Source organism: Atractosteus spatula, chromosome 7, assembly GCF_055471065.1.
Source record: "Atractosteus spatula isolate fAtrSpa1 chromosome 7, fAtrSpa1.hap1, whole genome shotgun sequence".
NCBI classification, from domain to species: Eukaryota; Metazoa; Chordata; class Actinopteri; order Semionotiformes; family Lepisosteidae; genus Atractosteus; species Atractosteus spatula.
Genome location: NC_142712.1, coordinates 48,591,552 through 48,615,741, shown reverse-complemented (window position 1 = coordinate 48,615,741; position 24,190 = coordinate 48,591,552). Strand labels below are relative to the sequence as shown.

The window sequence follows — 24,190 nt, the reverse complement described above, 5'->3', positions numbered from 1 at the left end:
CAATTTGCTCTACGGACGTAGAAGAAGCATTGCATGCTGAAGTGTTAATGTGAGGATAATTTTTCATTTGAATTTGGTCTTTTACCAGTTTGTTACCACATCACATCAGTAGTTTTGTATTCCATAAAGCCACAAAAATACATGACATTACGCAGCTTCAGAATGTTAAGCTCTAGGAATCCGAAACAGAAATGTTAGATTTGTTTTGTGGTATTGGCAGGCATAAGTGCAAGCTTAGATTAAAGAAATACTTTCAGACAAGCATTGTTGAAATCTTGCACCGTTCTGTCATCTTCTGTAAATGTCAGTGAATTCTGCGAGACTGCAAATCCAATTTTAATGTTCTGTTGGAATTTTCTGCAAAACAGAGAAACAGTCACAGTTTCCTTGAACGTAAACAGAAAAGACTACACAATCGAACAACAAAATTCAGAATAGGGTCATCTCAGCCTCTGTAAACTACAAAGCAAATAGGTTGTTTTTTGCAATACAATATAGAGGGGCCCGTATTTTTGCTTCGAATAAACAGGCAGCAGAAAGAGATACACCAGCCAAGAGCAGGCTGTCAGCAGGCCACCCCGAGGACAGCCCACACGTGCAGGAAAGGTCTGTTCAAGGCATGGAGGCAGGGAGGAATTCAGAATACAAACATGGTGGTCCTGCCTTTAAATCAAACAATCCAGTCCCTTTAGGTAACCACAAGTAAACATCTGATGACATAATACAGGAGTGCAGAAGAAGAAATGAGCTGCTAGCTATTGGATGCGTTTGTTGTTGAAAAGAAATGTGATGGTCAGAAAATTAAGAGTATGTCTTGTGCATCGGATGCTGTACAAGCCCCAGACCTGGTGTTGTATATGGCCTGCAAACAATAACAAAAAAAATATCGGATTATCACTGCTGCCAAAGTACAACTTGGTGTCTATCTAATCCGTTACAGGACTCTTTAGAAATCAGAAAAATATATCAAAATTGACTCCCACTGCCAAGGAAACAGAGCTGTTGTGCATGCCTACCTATACACGCATACTGTAGTACACACACGCACACTCAAACAGATGAACTTCAATGTGCAGCTGTTGTAGGCTTTACAAGTCCAGTCCTTGGGGACAAGATGTGGGTTTTGGAATGTTTTAATAACTGAGCAAGCAGGGCTTTTGTAAATGTAAAAAAATGTGTAGAATGTTTGGTTGTGTGTGAGAAGGAAGAACTAAAGCTAGGCACCTTTAAGCGGAATCATCTTTAGCCTCCTTGTTATCTGAGTTTTTTCTTTGTGTAAACAGCCAGTGTCTTGAGGACTATGATCCAGTTTCTTGTAACAGTAAAATGCTCCAGGAGCACATAGGGAAGGTATTCTACCTATTTTCACTGCTGTTAACTTGGCTTTAAAACACAGCATATGGTTTCTCAGCCAGAAAATAAATAGCTTTGTGATGGCTAGAACATGTCTGTCACATTTGCAGCCCCCTCCTGTGTTCCCAGACAATTACTTTTAGTTACAAATCCACAGAAATATGCCACAAGCCGTTCTGAATGTTAATTTTGAAGATGGGGACTACAGTCAGAAAAAAAGATTAAATATGCCGCTTTTTAGGTTAATGGGATCAAAAGAAGCAAAAACACTTGAATTGCTATCAAAACAATTCAGAGCTGTCAGGACAATGGCCAATTTCCTTGTCTAGAGCAAGTATCCAATTTTTGAGATTAGGAATGACTAAATCACCAGCTTTCACTCTTTGTAGGTTTTCTGAAGACAAAACAAGACGCTGCCCAGGACGTCTTTTTTTCGGTGCATTTTATATATTTATTGATACAGCAAAGATACAATTTTGCTCTGCGATTCTGGAAGAGCCAATTGTTCTGGCCAGTCTCGTATCTCTCCTCGAATCTGACCTCGGCTGTGTGTTTCACAGCGGGGTCTGTGAGCACATTGTTGTTGACAGTGGTCTTCCCAAGCGGAAGGTCAGCACTGTTCAGGTGGTTGTCAGCACATACTTTGTCAAAGGGCTTGCTCGGACCTCTGGGCGACAGACTTGTTGCCTATGGCAGTGGTCACTTTCTGAGGGCAATGGCCAGACTGGCTGACCAGGCCCTGGCTGTAGGGAAGCTCAAAAACGCCATTATCACTACTTGTTTTACGATGATAGCCTTGTGCCTGGAATAGTTTTTAAATATTCCAATAAAATAGTCCATTATTTTCCTGTGGTTTTAGCATGTGTGTATTATGCATGTATTCATATACTAAAATTGTACTCACTCCTGATTGGAGTTTTACATGATTCTGCTAATACATGACGCCATTTTGTAGTGGGAATGAAACAAATTCTTGTTGTCATGAAAATGATATGACTTAGCACTGAGCAGGACAAATACATTTGCTGCTCCAAGTAAGAACACAAAGCATGATTTAAAAACCTCTTCAGTGACATATACAGTGAGCTGTAGCACTGGTCAAATTTAATTGACCAAAAATACTGACCAAAAAATGTGTCCTAGTGGTTTTCACAATGTCCCAGTTTAACACCAAAAGCACAACAGCAATCTTTAAAGTATTTTCATTACTAGACTTAAGAGATTTCATGAACACCCTGCTCAATTGTGTTTTGAAATCTTAGTTACATTAAGCAAGATTAAATATTTTTCTAGTTTATCTTTCTCTTTCAGCATATCCATAATTGGCAGAGCCAATTATATACATCTATGATGAAACACACAGAAGGCTATCAGGTTTCAAGAAGCCTTTGGAGTCAAGAGAATACTTCAGAAATTGTTTTGTCTTGAATGTTGTCAACAAAATATACAGAGCATAATGTTTCTTCTTCAGCAGTATGGCAGATGATTACAAGAAATGACTTTATTTGTGTTAATTGATGCTCGCCAGAAGAACAAAGACATTCATACTTGATGTACAACTGCAAAAGAACAAACATGTAATGGGTTTGTAATTAAATTATGCCACATCACACAACCTGTAACAAGTGAAATCTATGCAAGGACTGAAAAGCAGCACTGAAACTAACATGATTGCTTAAAGAAGCCAAGCATTTGAAATCCCTGTTAACTGGTAAAAAAAAACTGATTTTCACTCCATAAATATTTTTTTATTTTTATTTATTGATAAAAGAATTTAGAAGTAAAACATACGTATTTATCTTTGATCTTTTCATTTAGTTTACTGTTGCACATTTTTAGAATTATTTAAATTGTGCCAGCAAAAGTGGGGTATAAAATAGTCAAAATGTAGGGCTTGGTTTCATTTTAGAATGAAAATAAAATTCTTTACAACAAAGTAAATCCTGACAGAATTACTCTGCAGTACATACTGTATTTTAAAATTGTGTTAAATTGGAATCAACATATTAACCCAAAATATGTCTGGACACTCAATTAACAGCTTTTCTATTCTTTGGGAATATCAGCTACCAAGAAAGCTCAATAAATCATGCTATCCCACATGCACACACTGTTATTTTATACTTGCATGTATTTTATTTTTTAAAAGTTATCAATTACTTCATTGAAGCAACATGCATTGCTAATTGTTTAATACTGTATGTAAATAAGCCTGTGCTTTGCATTTTCTGGGATGTCAAATCTTTAGAGAGGAATGTAGACTGAAATTTGGGCTTTGTAATCAATAGGTGATTTTTGGAAGAAAGTAGTGAAGTCCATGACTTGTTACAAATACAATAATGTATTGGTCTTGTCATAAAGTCCAGATTCATGGTAGACAATCATCATTGACTGAGATACAATGGTATCACAGGGCAGAGACAAGATGGAGCCAAGAAAATTCTTCCCCATATGTTAAAACCTACTTTACTAAAGTGCTTTAGATGGACAGTAGGATAGCAATATGTAGCAATAATGCAATATAGCAATAATGTTATGAGCTTTACTTGCCCTTTTTCATGTTCTGATGTTTTTGTGTTATTATGTTGTCACAGAAGCCCACTTATTAAAGAAATCGTAACATAACCATTCAGGTATCACCTGCAGAATTTACCTGTAGCACAGACCAGGCATGATCTCTCTTGAAGTGCCTTATCTTCTTTTTGATCTTCAAATTGAGCAGCACAGGTCTTAGGAAGGCTGAGCCCAGAAATCCTAAACTGTACAGTAAACTGCAAGATAGAACACTACAGTAAACTGCAGTGGGTTTTGGGGACTTGATCCCTGTCTTCTTAACCAGACAACCAGTCATGTAATAATTACAGAAATTATTTTTATAATTGCAATGAAACTAAACCATAATGTCTGTAAAATCATCATCTGCCACAGCTATACAGTAGTTGGTTATAAAGCTGGTCCTTGGAATTAGAAGGATTTATTTGGTGGTGTTCAAGGCCTGTGCAGGTATGTGTTCACAGTGAATCACGTCAAGTCAGATGTTAGCAGGCAGCCTTCACGATCATGATACTTTTGTATCAACTGCACCAAAACATTCTAGTACAAGACTGCAAAAAGTATTAACAGGAAACATACATTTCACCATCCTGTGTCTGATGTTGCTATAGATAAACATGCTCACTTTAGATCAGAAGTCACAACTGTAATATATTTATACTGTATATATCCCTGTACTTCTTGTATTTATTGTAATTGGAGGTGAGAGCTTTGATAAGCAAGAGGAGGGTTATGTGTTCTGGCCTCATAGCTGGGTGAAGCAGGGCAGGAACACCACCTTTCAACACACCACGACTTTTCGTTGCCAACTGAACAACACAGAGATGTGACTGTGTGTGGCAAAGAGGACATTAAGAGGTCTCATAGTAATACGAAGGTCTTTATGCAGCTATTGGCTGATCTCCTTGACATAATAAAACTGATGATCTTGAGTTGGGAAATCATACCCACATAATTAAAAACGTTTAGACAGGTATATCAGCGTATAAATTAGAAAAAACATAAACTGACTAATACGGTTTGGAAAAGTTTCAAATTTTAACGGTAAAATCTAACTGCTCATGTCGGGGAAAAAATAGTGACTACTTGGTACAGTACGTTTAAGCTCCAATTCAGAAATGATTCAGCCTACTGTTTTCCCCTGAAGCACAACTGTTCCATTTCTCCTCAGTCTCAAGTCCAGCCTGGGTTCAAGCGATTCATTGTACTGAAGAATCCGCTGGGAGATCTCTGCTCAGCTGTGGCAGTATTTCTGTGCAGCACAGGGTTATTCTACAAATGCCATCATGCTCCAAGTCACATCAGACAGGCTTGGAGTGTTCTGAATTACGTTTTCTTTGAGGGAGCGCAGCACACATTTAAAGAACCAAAACGTCAAAAAAAGTCTTAACAGTTGTAATGAAAAGACCTGCTGCAGCACATTTTTGACCACTTTACTTCTGAAAACAGCAGTTTTGTGTGATTGCAGGGTTGTACTTTTACTTTTAATGTGCTTCTTTTATTTAATCAGACGAACCAATCGAAAAGAGTAGGGGTGTAACCCCGGCGTCCTGGCCAAATTTCCCATTGGCCCTTACGAATCATGGCCTCCTAATAATTCCCATCTCTGAACTGGTTTCATTGCTCTGTTTTCCTCCCCCTGATAGCTGATGTGTGGTGAGAGTACTGGTGCACTATGGCTGCCGTTGCATCATCCAGGTGGGGCTACACACTGGTGGTGGTGGAGGGGAGTCCCCATTACCTGTAAAGCGCTTTGAGTGGAGTGTCCAGAAAAGCGCTATATAAGTGTAAGCAATTATTATTATTAATCGAACTTTATTAGTACCATTTTAATGCACCTGCTGTGTGAGCAGCGCAAAACAGATTTTCACCTGAGAATAAGCAAGCTCTGCGTGCAGCTGCCAATGGCTGATGAAGGAAGTTGATGCAGAACAATCAAGTTCTCGGTTAACTCATTCACAGATGTGCTGCTTTGTTGTGTAATTCATGTACCAAATACCCATTCTACAGCATGACATTTCAGAAAATAGACACAGCTTCTAGAAAATAGGACTACATTAAGAAGCATTATGCTACTATCATACTTTATTAAAAAATAGAAACATTGTATTCCATAGTACTTTTATCATACAAACAACAATGGTCCACCAATATACTGTACTTTCAAAAGTTTCATTTAATATGTCACACACTATAAATCACACTTTGCACAGTGTTTCTAAGCTGGCTGAGATCTGCAGTATAAAAAAATAAAAAGTCAGTCAACCATTCTACCACTAAAAACTAAGTGACACTTCTTTCAAAAACAGAACGCATATTACTGCGGAAGGGAGAAAGACTTCTGCTGCGTTTCTGTCTTTTAACAGTACGTTTGCAGCGACAGCAAAATACTTTGTGGTACTTCTGAGGGCTGGCCGAATGCACACGTATACACAGACATAAACAGCAACAGAGATGAAAAACCACGAGGAGAAAGAAATGAACGCACATAGGGTCTTGTTAAAAAAAGATGGCACATTTATTGCTACATAAATGTTATATACATATTGTGTTTTCTGTTACAGTGACAGAAAAATTGAACCTCTTGCTGCTGTTTTTAAATGTTTTATCAACAATACCTTGAAATCTGAACAGGTACAAATCATTATTAACCAACAATGGAGACTGGAGAACAAGATGAGAAGCGCTTCGTCTCGAAGATTTAGCTCGTACAATACTCCATACGTACTACACGGTATGCTAGAGCCCTACTATGTTCTTAGGATGCTATTTGTAAATTTCTGATATTAATGGACAGGTTATGGTAGATAACCCTACATTTTTACTACCTAATATAGTAAAATAAAGTAAGAAACTTTTTACTGAAAACTTTTTCGATTTCAAAAATCTAGAAAGAGTAATATTTAGAATTCAAGAAATTTTCTTACAAGATTATTGTATAAAATACTAACTACAGTGAAAAATAAGCCAAATGTTTTTTATTATTTTTTATTTTTTATGAAGGAAAGCTTCTGGGCATACGACAAAGTCTAATATAGCCAAAAAGACAAGCGAAGAAACAGGCTGAGGAGAAAAACGAAAACAAAAAAAAGGCCAGGCAGTGACACGTGAGCTTTGTCACGCAGTTTAAGCAACATGTTTTTAAGCTCATAAACACTGAAATGAAGAACAAGGCCATAAATATAGTCAGGTGGATACTGACAATGTTTTTTTTTAAAAAAAAGGGAAAAGAATCCACAAACCTTCACAAGTAAACTTGATAAGAAATAAACCCCTTCCCCTGCTGCAAAACAAAATATTCAGCGTAAATGGCAATATTTGTTCTTGAAATTTCTTAAAATATTGATTAATAGTTGTTCATTCTGCTGTCAACCAATGAGAAGGCAAGATTAACACGTGACGTGACAGCCTTGACGTCGGAATCAACAGTAATGGAAGACAGCGTAGACAGGAGTTAGAGGAGCATGAAGCGACAGAGTTAAGACCAAGAGGATTGCGCTGTGTGATGCTCTCGTGGTTCGCTTTTTAAATACATCTCACGCCAGTACCACAAATGGCTTTATATTGGTTTGGATAGTTAATGCTGCTAGCTGAATAACGTTAAAACCTGCCCACTGGCTAACCACCGTGGTACCAGGGAAGAAATAAAGCACACGCACAAACCAAAGACAGAAAGCTGTGACCATTGCTCTTTTCCTCCCAAAGACTCCTGCTCAAAGTTCGGCTTTGTTCATCAATCACTACCTGCCCAGGCGAGCCATGATCTTACTGGTTCAGTGGAGCCCGATGGTGTCGTTTGTAAAGCATTTGTGGTTGCACACAGCTAACACTTTGTTCTGTACTATATTTAGTACTCGCTGCTTGGAAAACAAAGCAATTCTAATAAATTAGAATTTCTTTCTTCTAATTCACACTTCACGTTACAAGCTTTACTATGAAGCCAAGGAAATGATTCTGCATACAATTACAAATAAAGCATATAAATTGTGGTTACTCTGATGTTTTTTAAAAGAAAGAAAATAAACAAAAAGCTACACCAGGTGATACGTAAATACAGTCACTGTACTGCTTCTCAACTGATACTCGAAGCAATCTTTGATACCACTGCAATCCGCTCATGGTAAAAGTACGAATGGTGTTTATCGTCACAGATGTTTAAATTATGACCATAACAACTGTTCAGATAACCAGAGACAAAAAAAAAACATTAAATAAAAAATGAAAAATCGCAAAAACCAGGAACAATTCAATTTGACATTGAAAACACTATATGGCAAAGGAACATATTGGACAGGGCAGCCTTTCTCCTCTAGTTAAGACACTAACAGGTACGCAGGGAATGCTAAGGGTTAAAAACATTGTGTTTTGCTCTCTGCATTTGAACAGCTTGAAAAAAAGACTGCAGCTGATCTTTCAGGGAAGCTACAGTTTGCCATGGTTCACACCTGTAGAGTATCTGAGCTAAAAGGAGGGGGTTGGAGGCAATTTCAAACTGCCACATTCACATACACAAGCCGCAGTTTCAGCTGTTGAATTATCCAGTTTTGGAGTGTATGGGATAGCAAACCAGACTCGGTAATTAAATAGGTAGTTCCAGTATGAAAGCGCTGCTTCTTGACAAATTATTAAAACATGAAAAAAATCTTAACTTTAGTATTTCTCTTCTATGAGTCACCAAGCTGGTGTTGCAGGGCAGCCATTTTAGTACTCCTGTGCACACAACTGGATGATGGAAAACAGTAGTGATAATGTTCCTGTGTGGTTTTAGTAAGTGGCCTAGTCACATGACTGCTTCTTAAATAGTTATCGAACATGGAACAGACAGCAACGCCGAAGCACTAAACACTGTTTCTATCACGAGCCAGATGTGCCATATGGCCTCCTCTTGTTTTCAGACTTTCTTCATGTGCTACTTTCATCTCTGACGTGAACGAACTGCAAAAGTTTGCTACACCAAGTTCATGACCCAAATTGGGTGCTGGGACACAGCAGGTCTTCACCCAACGCACATCGCCAATTTATCCTGGCACAGGCTCACCCCTCGACCTACACCGCCATGAGCATGGTATCGTGAGCAGTTCCATTCATTTTTATTTCTGAAGCCCTTGGCACTGGCTCAGAATCCAACTGCACAAAGCAAAGGGGGACTTTCCAGAGACTTCCAAGCTAGTGGGTTCTGGCAAACTGTAGATTAACTGAAACTTCATTACGTCAAAACAATATCATTTTTCCCTTTAGACATAGACTTTATAGCTCAGTAACATAATAAATAAAAATTTGTGTTTACAATGCATTCGTCAATTCAGTTTAGGCACAAGTCAACTTCCACAAGGAGTGGAGAGATCGCGACAAGTCTCTGATTGTTCAGATGCGACACACGCTGCTTGCAAACAGAATGATATGTGCTGAAGTCTTCTCGTGGGCAGAAATTTTCTCATCAGCATTGTATGTTTTCACAGGGAGCTGGATGTCGGCCAGTTTTCTTCTTCAATCACAAGATTGCTTTTCTGGATTTTTGCTTCAAGTGGTTTGTCTTTTCAAATTTATGTCACAAAGAGTTAATTCTGTCTGTCCTTGTGAAGCAAGGTCACCCACTCTTTATATTACAAAATTGATCTTGAGAATTCAGACCTGAAAAAGAGAAAGGCAATTCTGAGTTATAAGAGAAGTTTGCACTTTAGCCATTTAGCGTTTAGGTAATCACCCAAAAATTAAAATACGTTTGTGTTTTTAGAAGCACTACAACTGTACTTAAAGCTCCATGTGCACTATTTGAAAAAATACTGCCGGAGTTACCACAACAAAGGAAAAACATGACCACAACACAACAATTCAGAATTTTGAAAAGGCTGTTCAATATTTTTGAATGAAGTCAATAAAAGCCAGAGAGGGGAGGCAGTGGAATGAAGATGAGCTAAATTTACCCAACATTTTTATAGAATATTCACTGGATACATTTGTTTGCCCTCTTTCACTAAATTAGCCTGTTTGGTGTTGCACTGACTGTGTGCACTGATCATTCGTGTGGACCCACCTGGCTGGATTTCACATGTGGCCCATGGGGTTGGCAGAGTCTGTGAGCCCAGGGTGCACTGTGGGATGTGCTGGCTGGGGCTCTGTTGATACTGCAGACACCTTCTCCTCCTCCCGCCTCTTAAGGCAGGCTGCTTTGGGGTTGAGATTCCTCTCTGAGGTTCCAAAATGAAACAACCAGAACAAAAAAAATATCACTATTAGCATTTGTGTTTTGCTTCGCTTCACTTCCATCTATAAGTGAACTGCTGTGTCCAATCCCACCGCCCCATCCCTAACTCTCTGTAGCTGTTGCATTCACCAGTCCTTTATTTTTAATTATTTTAATGTTCCTCTGCAAACTACAGCTACTGTGAGATCTTAAAGTAGCCACTACAATTAACAGTCACTGCTTCCACATTTGTGCACTGAGTTCAAAAAGAAGTTAAATTACATATAATGTAATCATAATTAACATAAAATATGTTTTTCGGTAAAGGCATGTCTTTACCATGTTTTTCTAGTTTGTTCCTAGAGATTTTGCCCAACGATTTCATTTATGTTTGCTCATTTTAATACGACAGATCTTGGCGAAAGTCACTTCTACGTTTCTGCCCAAGAGCAGCCCTGACTTCTTATACCGGAAAGTAAAAAATCAGCTATTCTGCTGTTCAATTAGAATTGGAAGCCATGAGATTTGCATAAGCAGGCCTGAAAAGCACCATAAATCCCGACAAGCCATTTCAGCACCAAGCGCTAGTTTGCATGTGGGCCCCCCTCCTGGTCATGTGACTCATCTGCATGTGCCGCTGGTGCATCACTCAGCAGCCCCGCATGCGGCGGAGCCCTCAGTTGCGCTCTCCAGCCTTTTCAAATAACCAAATTAAAGAGCGTATTATATCCCACAATACCTCACCAGTGGCAAGAGACAAGTGAATAACTCAATCTCACGGCTAAGATGCCTTATGGAAAAAGCTAGTGTTTTTTTGCACTTGAGGTTGATAAACCGTTTTAAATCCTGCAGGACCGAAAAATTTGCTCGCATCTCGCCAGCCACCAACAATGTCATGTACAAAGCTGAGAATCAGCCTGGTGGTGGGGATTACTGGGTGTGGGCTGCCTCATGCAGCACGGGCAAAAAGTGATGGACTGACCTCTGACTTGCTGCTCTAGACTAAGAATGACAGCCACAGCCTGGTGCAGAATGAGCAGCTTCGTCTGGGGCTTCTCGCTCTTCAGGTGCAGCTGGCACATGCGCCCAAGCTCTTTGAACGCTTCGTTGATGTCTCGAACCCGCAAGCGCTCCCTGGCATTGTTGGCCATCCTCCTCTCACGCTCCCGCTCAGCTTTCTGCTCCGGGTTCAAATCCTCGTCTTCGTTGATGCTGCTGCAGGGGGCAAAACGACACTCTGTCAGGTCCAGAGAGAGGAGCCTTCGAACATGTGCGAGGGCTTTAAAAGAACGCATTTGTGCTTCTGGTTTAAATGTGATTTACAGAAACACTATTACTTCATTCTTGATTTCACAATCAGGGAAGAAACAGACATTTTGTGCCATTTTGCATGTTTTCACTAAATGTTTCAGTGAAGCAAGGACCTTCTAGCACATCCTCGTTAGGATCAGTGTATGTCTAATGGAGCTATTGTAGTTACCTTGTCCTAGTTCCTCCTCTGGGTGTCATTTTAATGTCTTTTTTCTCAGTCTCATCATCGGACTTCAGGTCGTCCGATGAGTTATTTTCGTGCGAGTTCTCATCCTTGTCCTTCCCTTCTGTTTTCAGCTCAAGTGGTCCAGCCCCTGCAGCCTGAGTGGTCAAACTCCCTGGAAGACCTGTGGGACGGCCAGAACAGCATGTCTCACATACAGCTGGACAGGTAGGCAGGCAGGCACAATGACTGGCAGCCACACCTCTCCACCGTTACATCCCCAATGCAGAAAAACTCAAAATGACATCCCTTTCCTCGCTTTTTAAATAGCACAAACCGCGCCATTGAAATCAATATTAATTTCTTGTTCATCCATCCATTTTCTAACTGTTTCTTCCAATTCAGGGTCACAGGTGAGCCAGAGACTATCTTGGCAAACAAAAAGTATAAGATAGGGTACACCCCAGACTGGACACCAGTCCGTTGCTGGGCAGACACAGAGACACAAACACACACACACGCACACTCACACCAGGGCCAATTTTCCCAGAACCAAACAATCTACAAGTATGGGAACAAGTAATAGGTTTTTTCCATGCTGAAAAGGAGAAGAAAGAAAACACAACGTTTCGGCTGTGGAGACTTCTTCGGGTGTAAGAAAGATAGGGCAGTCAGCCGGTTTTCTTTCTTCTCTTTTTCAGCATGGAAGAAACCTATTACTTGTTCCTTTGCAGCCTACGCATGCTGACGCAGCTACCCACCTGAACTACTTCAACCTACCAGTATGCCTTTTATAGTGGGAGTAAACCAGAGAACCTTGGAGGAAACCCACACGAACACATGGAGAACAGACAGCACCCCAGGTCCGGAACTGGACCCAGAGCCCCATCAGTGCGAGGCAGCAACGTTAACCACTGTGCCACCGGGCTGCTCATTTATTTCCTCATTGCACTCTTATTTAAAATGAACCGAATCTGATGTATTTCACGATCTTTTTATCCCAATGCATCTTACATACAAGAAGATACCCAATTTATCCACCACCCCACCTGGGTGATACATGGCAGAAATTCTGCACCAGTGATTCCTACACACAGCGGATCAGGTGCAGAGGTGAGACACCACTTCACCAATGGCATCTGATATCCAGTAAATGTTAATGTTATTTCACCATTTCTTTAAAATTGGGAATGTGATATTAATGTCTATGCATCTCCGTTTCTGGAAAATTTAAGAACGTTTCAGCAGTGTACATATACACAGATAATTAGACAGATATAAGATACTTCAGTAGAAAAATACATTGGTTTAACTGACCTCTGTAGTTGTCCTGATGGTTTATTTCTGTGCTTGAAGTGGGAACGGTACTGGGCAACACTGAGTGATTGTTGTTAAGACTGACAGATTCTTCACGATGTGCTCCACCCTGGAAATAAAATTAGAAAGCCACTGTTTAAGGAACAGTGCCTACTTTCTGTGGTTCTAATGAAAACATAATGCCAGAATATCAATCCCATATTTTCACTCCGCCACTGTCTGCACACCAAGAGCAAAAACCCTAAAGATCAGCCTCTTCAGGCTTGTCATTTCTAAAACTCCTGTAAAATAAATTCTACACTTGGGAAATTTGTCACGAAGGACCCAGATTTTACAAACCACAAATGCTCAGTGGCTTCACAGTTAAATATAGCACCCTTGAACTCTGAAGTAAAAATTCCTGAAAGCATTTTTTATGGAGGGGTTTATTTGATAGCATTTGTAAATGAAACACTTTAAAATATTTCCTCTTGACCTTCTCTCCTACAACATCCTTGATGGCCAGAAGCAGAGGTCTTTTACACTATTTTTTTCTACTCAACAGTTCATTGTGCCTAACATAAAAAAGAAAGAAAAACAGTCTGGTTAATACTGCAGTAAGGCTTCCGGAGTTTCAGTTATTCCATTAATAGACAATGTGCTTTGTACATTGCAATTTCTACCTCTTAAAATGCGTTTCAATCAAGCCTTACCAAGTGTGGAACCTTTTTTAAAACAACTTATTTTCTGTTTGTTTTGTTGTACACAAGGTCTTTACTTGAACAGAGAAGAAAATATCAAATCCTAAATAAACCCAAAACTAAAAATCCTCTTTCTTATCAGGCAAATAAAACAGTTTTGCACATAGAAATGATCTGCTATCTTTCCACTAAAACTAAAGAAGAAGAAATGTCAACTACACTTACAGGACTCAAACTTCACTGTGACACTAATATTGGATGCAGAGATCAGAAGACACAAATATTTAATATCTATTTTAATATTTATGTCTGGTCAGTACTAGAAGAGCCCTAAATTACAATACAAGCTGTCATGTTGACAGTCCATCCCAAAAATGCAAAGCCGAAAGGAAATAACTCAGTAAACTGGTAAACTGGTGCTTATCAAAGTCTTCAGACAAAAGCTAATTTAACAATGTTATAGAGTCAATTTCTTGCGTTGGTGCTCCATAGATGCAAGACATCTGAGTGTTTTTTGTACAACTGCAGTAGTCATCTCTTTTAATATCATCAGCACTGGCCAACTCACATCGAATTGGCATGATTAGAAAATGTTACTCATACAGACATCACACCGTTTTCAAGAGAGGACTTTCAGTGTGTTTAGTGAGCGAGTCGTTGTAAGACAATGCTGAAGCCACTTAAATTGGAACAAAAGGTGACCAGCACTAAGTTGCACGTTGAAAACATTTAAATTTAGGCCAGATCTAATTCGATTCTAGTGTGTGAACTAGAAAGAAAGAAAACAGTTCAAAAACAATTATCTGGATCTCAGGCCTCAGCAAAAAAAATAAAAACTTAGATATCTATAAGCTGAATGTAAGCATTTTGCTGCCTCATCCCTTTTTTTCTCAGCCAAGAGCACCAACATGCTCTCCTGTGTGACTCAGCCCAAGGACAAGCTAGACTGATACCCCAGCTGAGATGACTCTCAGCCTCTGCTCTGAGCCAGCCTTAAAAGCAGAGAAACACTAAGATGGTTCAGCTTCAGGTGTGCCATGTTTCTGCTGACAAAAAGACCTGAGCTGGGCATGAGCTCTCCTGCCAATAGCCAGACTAAACAGAATATGGAATACCTTGTTCTTCACTATTGGCAGAAGGCTGCATATGGTGAGATCCAATAAGTTCTCATTAGCTCAGAAATTGGTTTTGGGGCTCATTTTGAATTTTGAAGAGGAATATAATTAACTGTCTAGAGTAAGGGAATAAATTCTCAGGGTTAATACTAGCTTTACACAGTACAATTATACTGAATAAGGTAAGGTAGTCACAGTTAATGGAATTATCAGAGTATTAAGTCAACAGATTTAAGAAGGCAATGCTTTTAAAAAAATCAGTTTAACTCCTCTTCTTTCATATCCAGTCCTTAAACCAGACACTTGGGGGTGCTTTTGCACTGTATTTTACCACAGTGATTTGCAATATGAAATGTTTATCCACTCAAGCAACACATACCATATGTTATTATTTTTTATAGGATACCACAATTAGGCCACTAAAGCATGATTTTCAGACTGCGTTTCATCCTTAGCTGTGCAAGCCTTGCAATATGTCTGTTATACTAGAAAAAGAAGCATTAATTTAGACATTTGCCATATTTCACTCTATTAAAATATGCAATTTAGTATGTATGGGTTTTTGTTTCAGAGCCATCTGTCTATAAAAAATCTGGTATTACCAGTCACTGCACACTACAGCTTCAGACACCTGATCTAGGGTGTTGAATATCTCCTTTTATTGAGAAGAACCTCAGCAATTAAAATCTGAAAACATACATCACTTGTCTTAACAAGTTATCTCTTTTAAAACTGCAGGATGATACGTCGAACACTCTATACCATGAATATGTTTGGGTATTTTTTCTTTTCTGATAATTATACTTCGAGTCAGTAGAAGGAATCGTGAGCTGCATTCCTCCTTAATTCAACTCTCCGCTCAACAGTCAACAAATGGCTGATTTTCTGATATACATGGCTATGCTGAATCATTGCAAATGAGCTGATTAAGAAGCAGAAATTTTCACTTGTTGAATTATATAACTCTAGCAATTGCTACCAAAGAACAGTCAGCTGAGACCCCCCAAAACATTTTTTTTAGATCTGTCAATTGTCACAGTGCAAAACACAGAGTTCAAAGGGAAAACCATTTTTTAACTATTCAAAAACATTTATTGCAAAAAGTTAAACAAGTGGATATACTGCACTATGTGCCATTTCGATGACCACCACAGACACCTACCAAGGTCTCTTCAGTAAAGTGCATCTATACCATAAAAATACACTCAGATCAGAATAATCCATTTCAAAAGGTATCTTTAAAATGCAACCTGAACTCAGCTCAAATACTGATGTGACGTATTAATAATGGAAAAAAAAAATCAATTCTGCTCATAATGGAACAGGTGGAAATCGCCCTTCTGCTCTGACAAAACCCACAGCACTGTGTCAATCCTGAGATGCAATCACATTTTCCCCAGCTACAGCTATCTCATTTCTTGATAATTTTTCTTCAATGAGGGGGCTGAGACTTTTTTTCCTCCCTTTCCTCTTTCCCAAGGAATGTGATTCCCAGTCACTGCTGGCCTTCCGTCACCCCCCCGACCCCTCCCCCAGCACTAATCTCTGCAGCTCCTCAGAATGTGCCCGCTGCAGACTCAACAGGTGTCCAAACAAGCCTTTGTCTCAGCGGAGGGGAGGGCTCAGTGTGGCCAGATAGGGTGGCATTTTAATTGTAGGGGCTCATCAGCATACAGCTGAGAGCCTCCTATTTGGGTGGGGACTGTGGCCTCAGACACACACTTGTCTAGATCTCCAGGAGTTGTAAAAGGAGAGAGGGAGAAAGCCACTCTGCCAAAATAAAAGCCTGGTGCAAGGCCAAGTTAAATCACTGCTCTGTATGAAAAAAGGGCCCTTTCCCACAGCTCTCACCTCACAAGTAAAAGCCCTGTGTGTTTTTTCAAGCACAGCCACAGCCTCGAAACCTGGGTCAGACTCCTGAAGTTGACAGCACAGGGCTGTTCTTTTTTGTTTTCGAATATTTAAAAGAAACACTAGTGCTGTTTTTAGTATTAAATAAGGATCTTCCGAGACGGCTGCCTTCAAAATGGAAAGCGCTTTTCGATGGAAAGCGTTTTAAAAGTGCCAGAAATGATTAAGAAAAAGATGCAATTTTATCAAACTTCTGGAAAAAAACAATGATGGCTAAATAAGAACAGGTTACAAATCAAATTCAGCTGGTCTAGCCTGTTTGATAGTTAATTGACAGCTTATTGATCTCAGGTTCATCACAACAAGCCATTTCTCAATTGTATGGCTGAAAAGCCAGCTCCCTGCTCCTACAACCCTTTGTGTAACCAGTGCATCCAGATAAGAAAATAAAACTACAGTGGTGGATGAATGTTAGGGTGTATTACAGGCTTCTATGAACTCATTTTCATGAGGCATGTTTTCTTTTCTAATTAAAATGCAAAATTCAATTGCCATAGCTTCTTTCTCCCTAAAGCTTGTGAAGATAGCACAAGCTTCACACTCTTCATAATAAAAACACTTCACGTACTGATCATTTTATAATCACTAAATCCTTATTTTATTTCTATTGTATTTTTTTATTTTACTACCTTTAATTGTACTGATTTTAGTGGGACTTTAAGTCAAAAACACAGATGACAACAACTGCTGGTTAACTGCTTCTAAGAAAATGTTGCAGACTTAACAGGGTAGAAATACTTGGACGTTTACTAATACAACAAAAGCTGGATGAAAATTCAAGCCTAGTGATGGGGGTTTTGTGAATTATCTTACTGGTGTGAAAGGCAGCTTTAAATACAAGACAAAAAATAAACAGAACTGAGAAGGCAGGAAATGGTGGATTTTTTTTTACGAGTTGGCTTGAAAATGAAACAAAAAAAAAACAATCAAACTGCCTCCGTTTACTTTACACGCATAAAATAAGAGTTAAAATTACTTATTTCCTACAGTCGATTGCCAAGGCTAGTATTCTCTGAGGGGGATTTAATTTAATGTTTACTTTAGCAGCTGAGCTGACTTGCATAAAAACACTTGTCAAAAAGGAACAGGGTCACAACACTGCCCTTATTAAAAAAAATCACTATACTAACCCAAGAAAATTATTGGAACAACTCCACCTAACAAAGAAAGACTCCATCAGCAGATTGTTTTAGTGCACACATGAAACAAAACCTTCCTCACAAACATATGTAGGACTGGGTCTAATTTATAGGTTTTCAAAGAATGCATTCTTTAACATACTTCCATTGTAAATGTAGACTCAAAAATGATATTTTTTATAAAGTACAACGAAATAAGAAAGCTGATTGAAGAAGACCTAGATCTCCCTTCAGGCTGTAGGTGTCTTCTCGGGACACAGGTTATTAATTGAAAAAAAAACAAATCATAAACCATTTAGTTTAGGAAATGAATTTAAAATTCATTCCGGGTAAAGCTTTTTTTGAAATGGATCTTGGACTGTGCCTATTTACAGATTGCGTTTTTTATAGGCTCTGCTACTATAATAAAAAAAAAGCAATGAGAAAATGTTGTTCTCGGGGAAAACAGGCTCTTTTGATGTTTACTACCATACCTCTGTAATGAATATAAATGGCTTTCTGTTGTGTATGTAACCCAACCTGGAACCAATCCAATTACAAACAGAATGACCATACACCAATTTGAGCAACCTAATTATTTTCATGACAGGTGAGATTCTGCCTTGATCACAAAGACACCCTGCTGGTTTTCAGTTTTATAAGGGCACATTTCACAGCGGGAATCTGGGATTAAAATGATACGGCAAACATGCAAGCATGCAGGAAACCCTTTACCATCATCGGAGGCTTTTTCAACACGATCGATTTCAAAATCAGCAACCACCAGGCCCTCCCTGAAGCATTTCACTGAATACAGTTTTTACTTGCTAAAATGCGTTTTTATCTGTGGTGATTTTACTCCCCCCCCCGTCTTGACTAGGAACGAGTCCCGCATTTTGCACCAAAAAAAAAGAAGATGGACTGAATTATTTTATGCTGCCTGGGGATTAATCTAAAACTTGTTTCCTCTGTTGTTACTTCCACTACAGCTGTGCTCAAATCCCGTTTCGCCTGAAAAAAGGCTGAAATTTAGAATCTCAAACATCGTGCATGACATTCCAGCAAAGGCTCCCTTCAGCCTCCCAGCCAGCATCTGCACTTGTGTCCCTTAGCTGCAGTGCAGGAGGCGTACATTTTCCAGATGAGCGCAACTGAAACTTCAGTCCATCTTGCATGGTTTTCCCATTCACTCTGTATATTCTATTTCAAGGAGAAAATTCTTCTACCAGCGATTACACATCTGGAAAATATGCAAGGATAAGCTAAACTGCTCTCTGCGGAAAGTCTCGGCTTTCTGCACATGGCCGTGGCCACACATCTCCCGGGCCACCAAATTTCCTTTGCATAAACACACTCAGAAATGCTCACCTCTAATTGAAAACTAGCTGCCGGAGCAGGTGGCCTCTGCTCACTTGAATGTTCCCTGGAAAGACACTTATGCAAGGCAGACCTTTTTTTGTCCTACTAAAAACATGGGAAATCGCTGAAAAACGCCTTGCCCTTCTGGGACGGCTTAATAACGGGAGGGCAGTTTGTTTTTGTGCACGTACAGGTATTAGTATATACACAGCGTGTGAGAACTGATTTTGGGACAACGTCCCCAAGACGGTAATAAATTCTAAGAAACAGGACCAAGGCAAACGCCTTTTTTTGACAAAATGTCTCACAGCGGCCTTCAAAGTGTAGAAATACAAACATCGGCACTGTCTGAGGCACGTTTTATTATATTTTTTGAATAAACTCTGGGACTGTTTTAGTTTTACAATTCTATCGTTAACGGTAGAGTCATAACTGATGTGTAATGTTATTCTAAAGTAAGAAAAACAAGAGAACTGGCAGGCTTGACATCTCTCCTGAAACTGCTCTTGAGCAGCAGCTTGCGGTAGTTACCATGGGTGCTGTCCGACTGGATGCGACCAATCCAGATGCGGTGTAGTTTGATCCGAGGCCTCCTATTGGCCCGTTGTGTGCTGGTCCCAGCAGGTTGTGCATGTCTCCGTGGCCCCCTGGCAGGCTGGTGGTGGGCCCAACAGCGTGGTTTCTGAGCACGTGGATAGCATCGTCCAGCCTGTCCAAGCGGTCCTCCATCCGAGACTGCTTCCGGGGCGCAAAAAGAGACAGGCGCAGAAATAGCACAGGTTATTGTAAGCAAACCCCCCCAAAAAAAGTAAAGAAATTTTGACTGGATAATGCATTCTTGACAAGACGGCACTAAAAACAAGACAGACACATTCGGAGCTGCTTTTAGGATCTAATAAGGAAGAGCCGGAGCCATTTCAGCCTGGAACTCATCTGCGCATAAGAACACTGAGCTCCTTGGCAAAATGTAAAACCGGGATTTGGTCAAATTAAGCCATTTGCAATACTACGACTATTAATTTGGTATTATGTTTTATTAAGCATTTAATTCTTATAAGCAGATTAGTGTGCATCTCGTGCAAACTGAAACGGCAAGGAATAAACAAGCACAGCGACAGACATGAATTGAAGTCGGGGCAAGCCGGCAACACAGAACTAAAGAGGCGAAAAGTCACACAAGGAATGGAGGGGGAGGGGTGGGGAGGGCACTACCTAAAGGGAAATAGTACCTCGCAGACATCCTTTAAGAAGGACATCGCATCTTGCAAATGCTCATGAAGTTGCTGCTGAACCCGATTTTTCTGGCAAAGTCAAGATAGAACAGGAAGCAAAAGCACACATTTAGATTATTAAAGGAGAGACAAGGAAGGCAACACACGTCAGCATCCACATGTTAGTCCAGCTATAACAGCAGGTGTGTGCTCAAGCTACCCTGAAAACAGTCCCGGAGCCCTAATGCCCACCTACCCCTCTAAGCCTAAACAAAAACCACTCAACACCGATTTCTAGTAGACTGAGCAAACCAAACGCATGCCACCGACAACGGCTTGCGTTGACCTGGAACTGTAAAACGCAAACCCAGGCGCAGAGGAAGGGATCTAAAGACACTGCCGCGCACTCAGGGCAAATGCGTTGTGTATGCGGATGTTGAGTGGGGGTGTAAATGAAAAGTAATCTCTTGTTTTAGTAGCTCTGTGAAATCAGCCCAGGAATCCTGTAACAGTAGTTACTGCAACAGCTGTCCTCGGAAAGCAAAAGCCCGACGACTGCGGAACAGATGGCGAGAGAAGACACACCCTGTGTGTCGGGTGTTGTTCCATCCAGCCCCACCATTTGTCAGCAAGGAATGTACTTGTAACGCTACCCTGCCCCTCTCTCCAGCGATACCCCTGCAACACCAATCAGCTCTGCCGCTGTCAATTAAAACCCACTTAAAAGGGGGTCGACGGCGGCCTTACCAGCGAGTGCAGGGAGTTCTCATAGTTGGGGGATGATGGGGTCTGTCCTGCCGCTCTGGGCCATTGGTTGGTGCCTGGATGAAAACAAAAAGCATCTTTCATGGACCCAACTATACCGGCAAAAAAGGAAGGACAGCTACACCAAGCTTCCAGACGCTCATGTTCCAGGACTATAACCACTCCAAGGCCTAATGCACACAGCACACGAGACGCTAAGGACGTTTTTATGTTCAGTTTGTTTTTTCTTTGTGTGTGTGGAAAAGAACTATTTCCCCCGAAAAGGAATGCATCCTGAGCATTATGTGCCCCCAAGCAGAAAAGCCAGACTCTTTCCCCTTACGGTAATTTACTTGCATCTCCGGCCATTTGTTAATTAATTAATCATTAAAAGGTACATTAGGACAATGAGGGCACTGTTTCGATCCCAATCCTTAAAGAGCCCAATGTGGGATCCTGGCTCATCCCTCTCCTCTGGCCTAAACGCAATGACTTCCACTGCCCCTCCCACCCAGTCCCCCTGCTCTGCTGGGGAGCTCTGGAAGGACATGTCAGATTCTCTGGAGCCCCTCTGCTTCCAGGGAGAAGACAGAGGGTCCATCTTCTGCCAGAAATCTGTTTTATATCCAGCTCCCCAACATCCCCGTCCCAGAGGCAAAACAATACATATAAAAATAATTTATTACACATAGAAACTGGCAACTTAAAACAGGAACAATCTACTCAAGAACACAACGCTGTCTGAACAGATTCAGAATACATTTCATGGAGTAAAAAATGGTATCACTGTGAATGACACAAAGCATTTTCTTTTGTGCATAGATCTAACGACACTGCTCATTGACAAATTTCAGACAGTTTACTGTAATATTACCAATGTAAAAGTATTCTGTACGTGGAAAGGATCCTAATCATAATTAAGAAATAAAAACTCATGAAGTATGAGAATGTAAAAGTTTATATAATGCAAAAGGAATGCACATCTGCAAGTCACATTTGTAGTTAGAAAGTGGAACTTTTTTTGTAATGAAAAAAGGCAGACTGATTTTTCCATATATAGCTTGCATAATCCTACTGGCAAACACACCTCAACAGGAAATAATGTATTACACAAGGCCTAGAGTGTAAACCTTTTAAAACACTTTTCAACACCATGGTCTTTTTAAGGATAAAAACAAAACAAAATAAAAGTAAAAATAAAGAAAAATAAAATCCAAAAATACTTTTAAAAACGGTTTAAATATCTGGGAGAAAGCTGCACCATGGTCATCATTTCTCAGATAAACATTCAGCTAATGAGAACTCACAGAGTACAAATTTGTTTATCTTAATCTTGTTTGTGCTCTGCTTTCACTTCTTATTTTCACAGTCTGTTGCACGTTCGAACCACACTGCCTTTTCGGAGAACTGCCATTAACAGTGGCAAAACTGTCAAGGAATCGGTACGAATGCTAAAAGCTGGATTATAAGGCAAGTGGCAATCATTGAGCCCAGTTGTTCTTTCTGTTTATCAACTGCTTTAAAAAAGTGTGGAGTATCAGTAGTGGAACTATTACAATAACCCCAAGATGGCCTCAAATATCAATCTTGGCAAAAAAGTACTGCTAACAGAATACCATTGTGATTAGGACCCTTTTCTAATGACCTCTTTGAGCTCTGTTTCTTACAGCACTTCAGTTGTCCAGTACTCAGTCCTGGTCTGTGCATAGATATTGAAATAACGTCTGTATCCTTTATGCTTTCTGCCTATTAATATACCTGTAAGTTTATTAAGAATAAGTAATGTTGTTAATCTGGCAGGTATGTATTGTAACAATATTCCTCAGCACGTGCCAATATGCTCCAACAACAGTAATATGTTTAAAATCTTTTTTTTATTTAGAAAAATCTTCAGTGAGGAAAAAAAAAATGTATTTTATATGTTACAAAGTACCAAAATCATCACATCACTTTCAATAACTAATTCAGGGTCATGGTAAGAACCAAATTATATTTTCTTAAATTTGAGTTTACAACAGATATAACATCAGTCAGTTTTCACAATGGGAAATATAATCCAGACATAGGGCCATTTTATTTAAAAAGGTACAAACTTTGACTTCAATGAAAACACCCAATGTATTCATCCTGCACAGGGAACAAACTATCAGCCTTTCTCTGCTTTTGTTAAGGAAAATAATTTTTCTGACAAACACTTGCTAAACAATTTTAAATATCAGTAAAGGTTTCCACATTCTTACATTAAATAGTCATTTGTTTTAATTTTTCCTATGATGGGAGAAGAGTAATTAAAGCTGAATTAAAGGACCAAATCCTAATGAACATTTTAGATGGATGGAGTTGAAGTTAATCTGTAGATCATGCCAGATTATTTATAACTCACTAAAATAGCTGTGTGCTAATTAAAAAAAAGGTAGGAAAGCAACAACCTATCAAAATGATTCCAAATCCTGGTAACTTGATTTCTGGTCTGTATCTTTTAAATGCAACAATCAATTAAAACGAAAAGAAAGAAAAACAGTTCTGAATTTTCCTTTGATATATCACCTATTTGAGCATTATTACAAAAGACCCAACAATCCCTTTGTAGTGTAGTAAAAAAAAACATTGTTATGACTGCTGGCAGACATCAAAGTTTTGGCTCAAAGGGAAGATTTTAATAATTCTTTGTCAGACTCGGTCTATATTTTCTAAAACATAATGGAGAAAAAAAGAAAGAAGGACAATTTTTTTTAGAACACCTCCATGAAAGATAATCAGATTAGCCCCACCTCAGGGCTCCTGGGAGGAAATGGAGCTCAGATCCAGGACTGGGCGGGTTCAGGCCGTAGGGCCCTGCAGCTCTGCTTCCTTCCCACAAGTCCATTCTTGCCCACCACCACAGCTCTGGCACACAATATTCACCGGACCAACACAAACAGCAGCTTGAATGCTGTGCTTTCAGGGAGCATGAACCTGAGTGCACGACTGCGCTTTGTTTTCACATTCTCAAAGAGATTTTCAATGGCACTGTGAATGAAGTACAATTTCCTGCCAAAAATACTGACATTTTGCAAGGTGGCCCACATTGGACAGCAACACATTGCCCATTTGCCTTTTATGCTGTTTTATTTCTGGCGAAAATGAAAATTTCTTGCGGTAAGCAATTCAGAACAGTACCAAAAAAAACAA

General features: G+C 39.7%; 1 protein-coding gene across 3 annotated transcripts in view; it reads right to left on the bottom strand.

The window, feature by feature from the left end:
- Nucleotides 1-6,408: 6,408 nt before the first annotated feature.
- tcf12 (transcription factor 12) overlaps nt 6,409-24,190 on the bottom strand; it is a 119,122-nt gene continuing 101,340 nt past the window's right edge. For 2 of the 3 annotated variants that reach the window (XM_088920989.1, XM_088920990.1), the window contains 7 exons: nt 21,023-21,096; nt 19,596-19,799; nt 12,882-12,990; nt 11,571-11,748; nt 11,073-11,305; nt 9,941-10,094; nt 6,409-9,537 (listed from right to left, as the gene is read on the bottom strand). In XM_088920989.1, the coding sequence (XP_088777115.1) occupies nt 9,952-10,094; nt 11,073-11,305; nt 11,571-11,748; nt 12,882-12,990; nt 19,596-19,799; nt 21,023-21,096 (941 nt within the window). In that variant the 3' untranslated portion in view covers nt 6,409-9,537; nt 9,941-9,951. Of the gene's footprint in view, nt 9,538-9,940; nt 10,095-11,072; nt 11,306-11,570; nt 11,749-12,881; nt 12,991-19,595; nt 19,800-20,293; nt 20,366-21,022; nt 21,097-24,190 lie in introns of all 3 variants that reach the window. The other variant, XM_088920988.1, reaches the window with a different exon arrangement.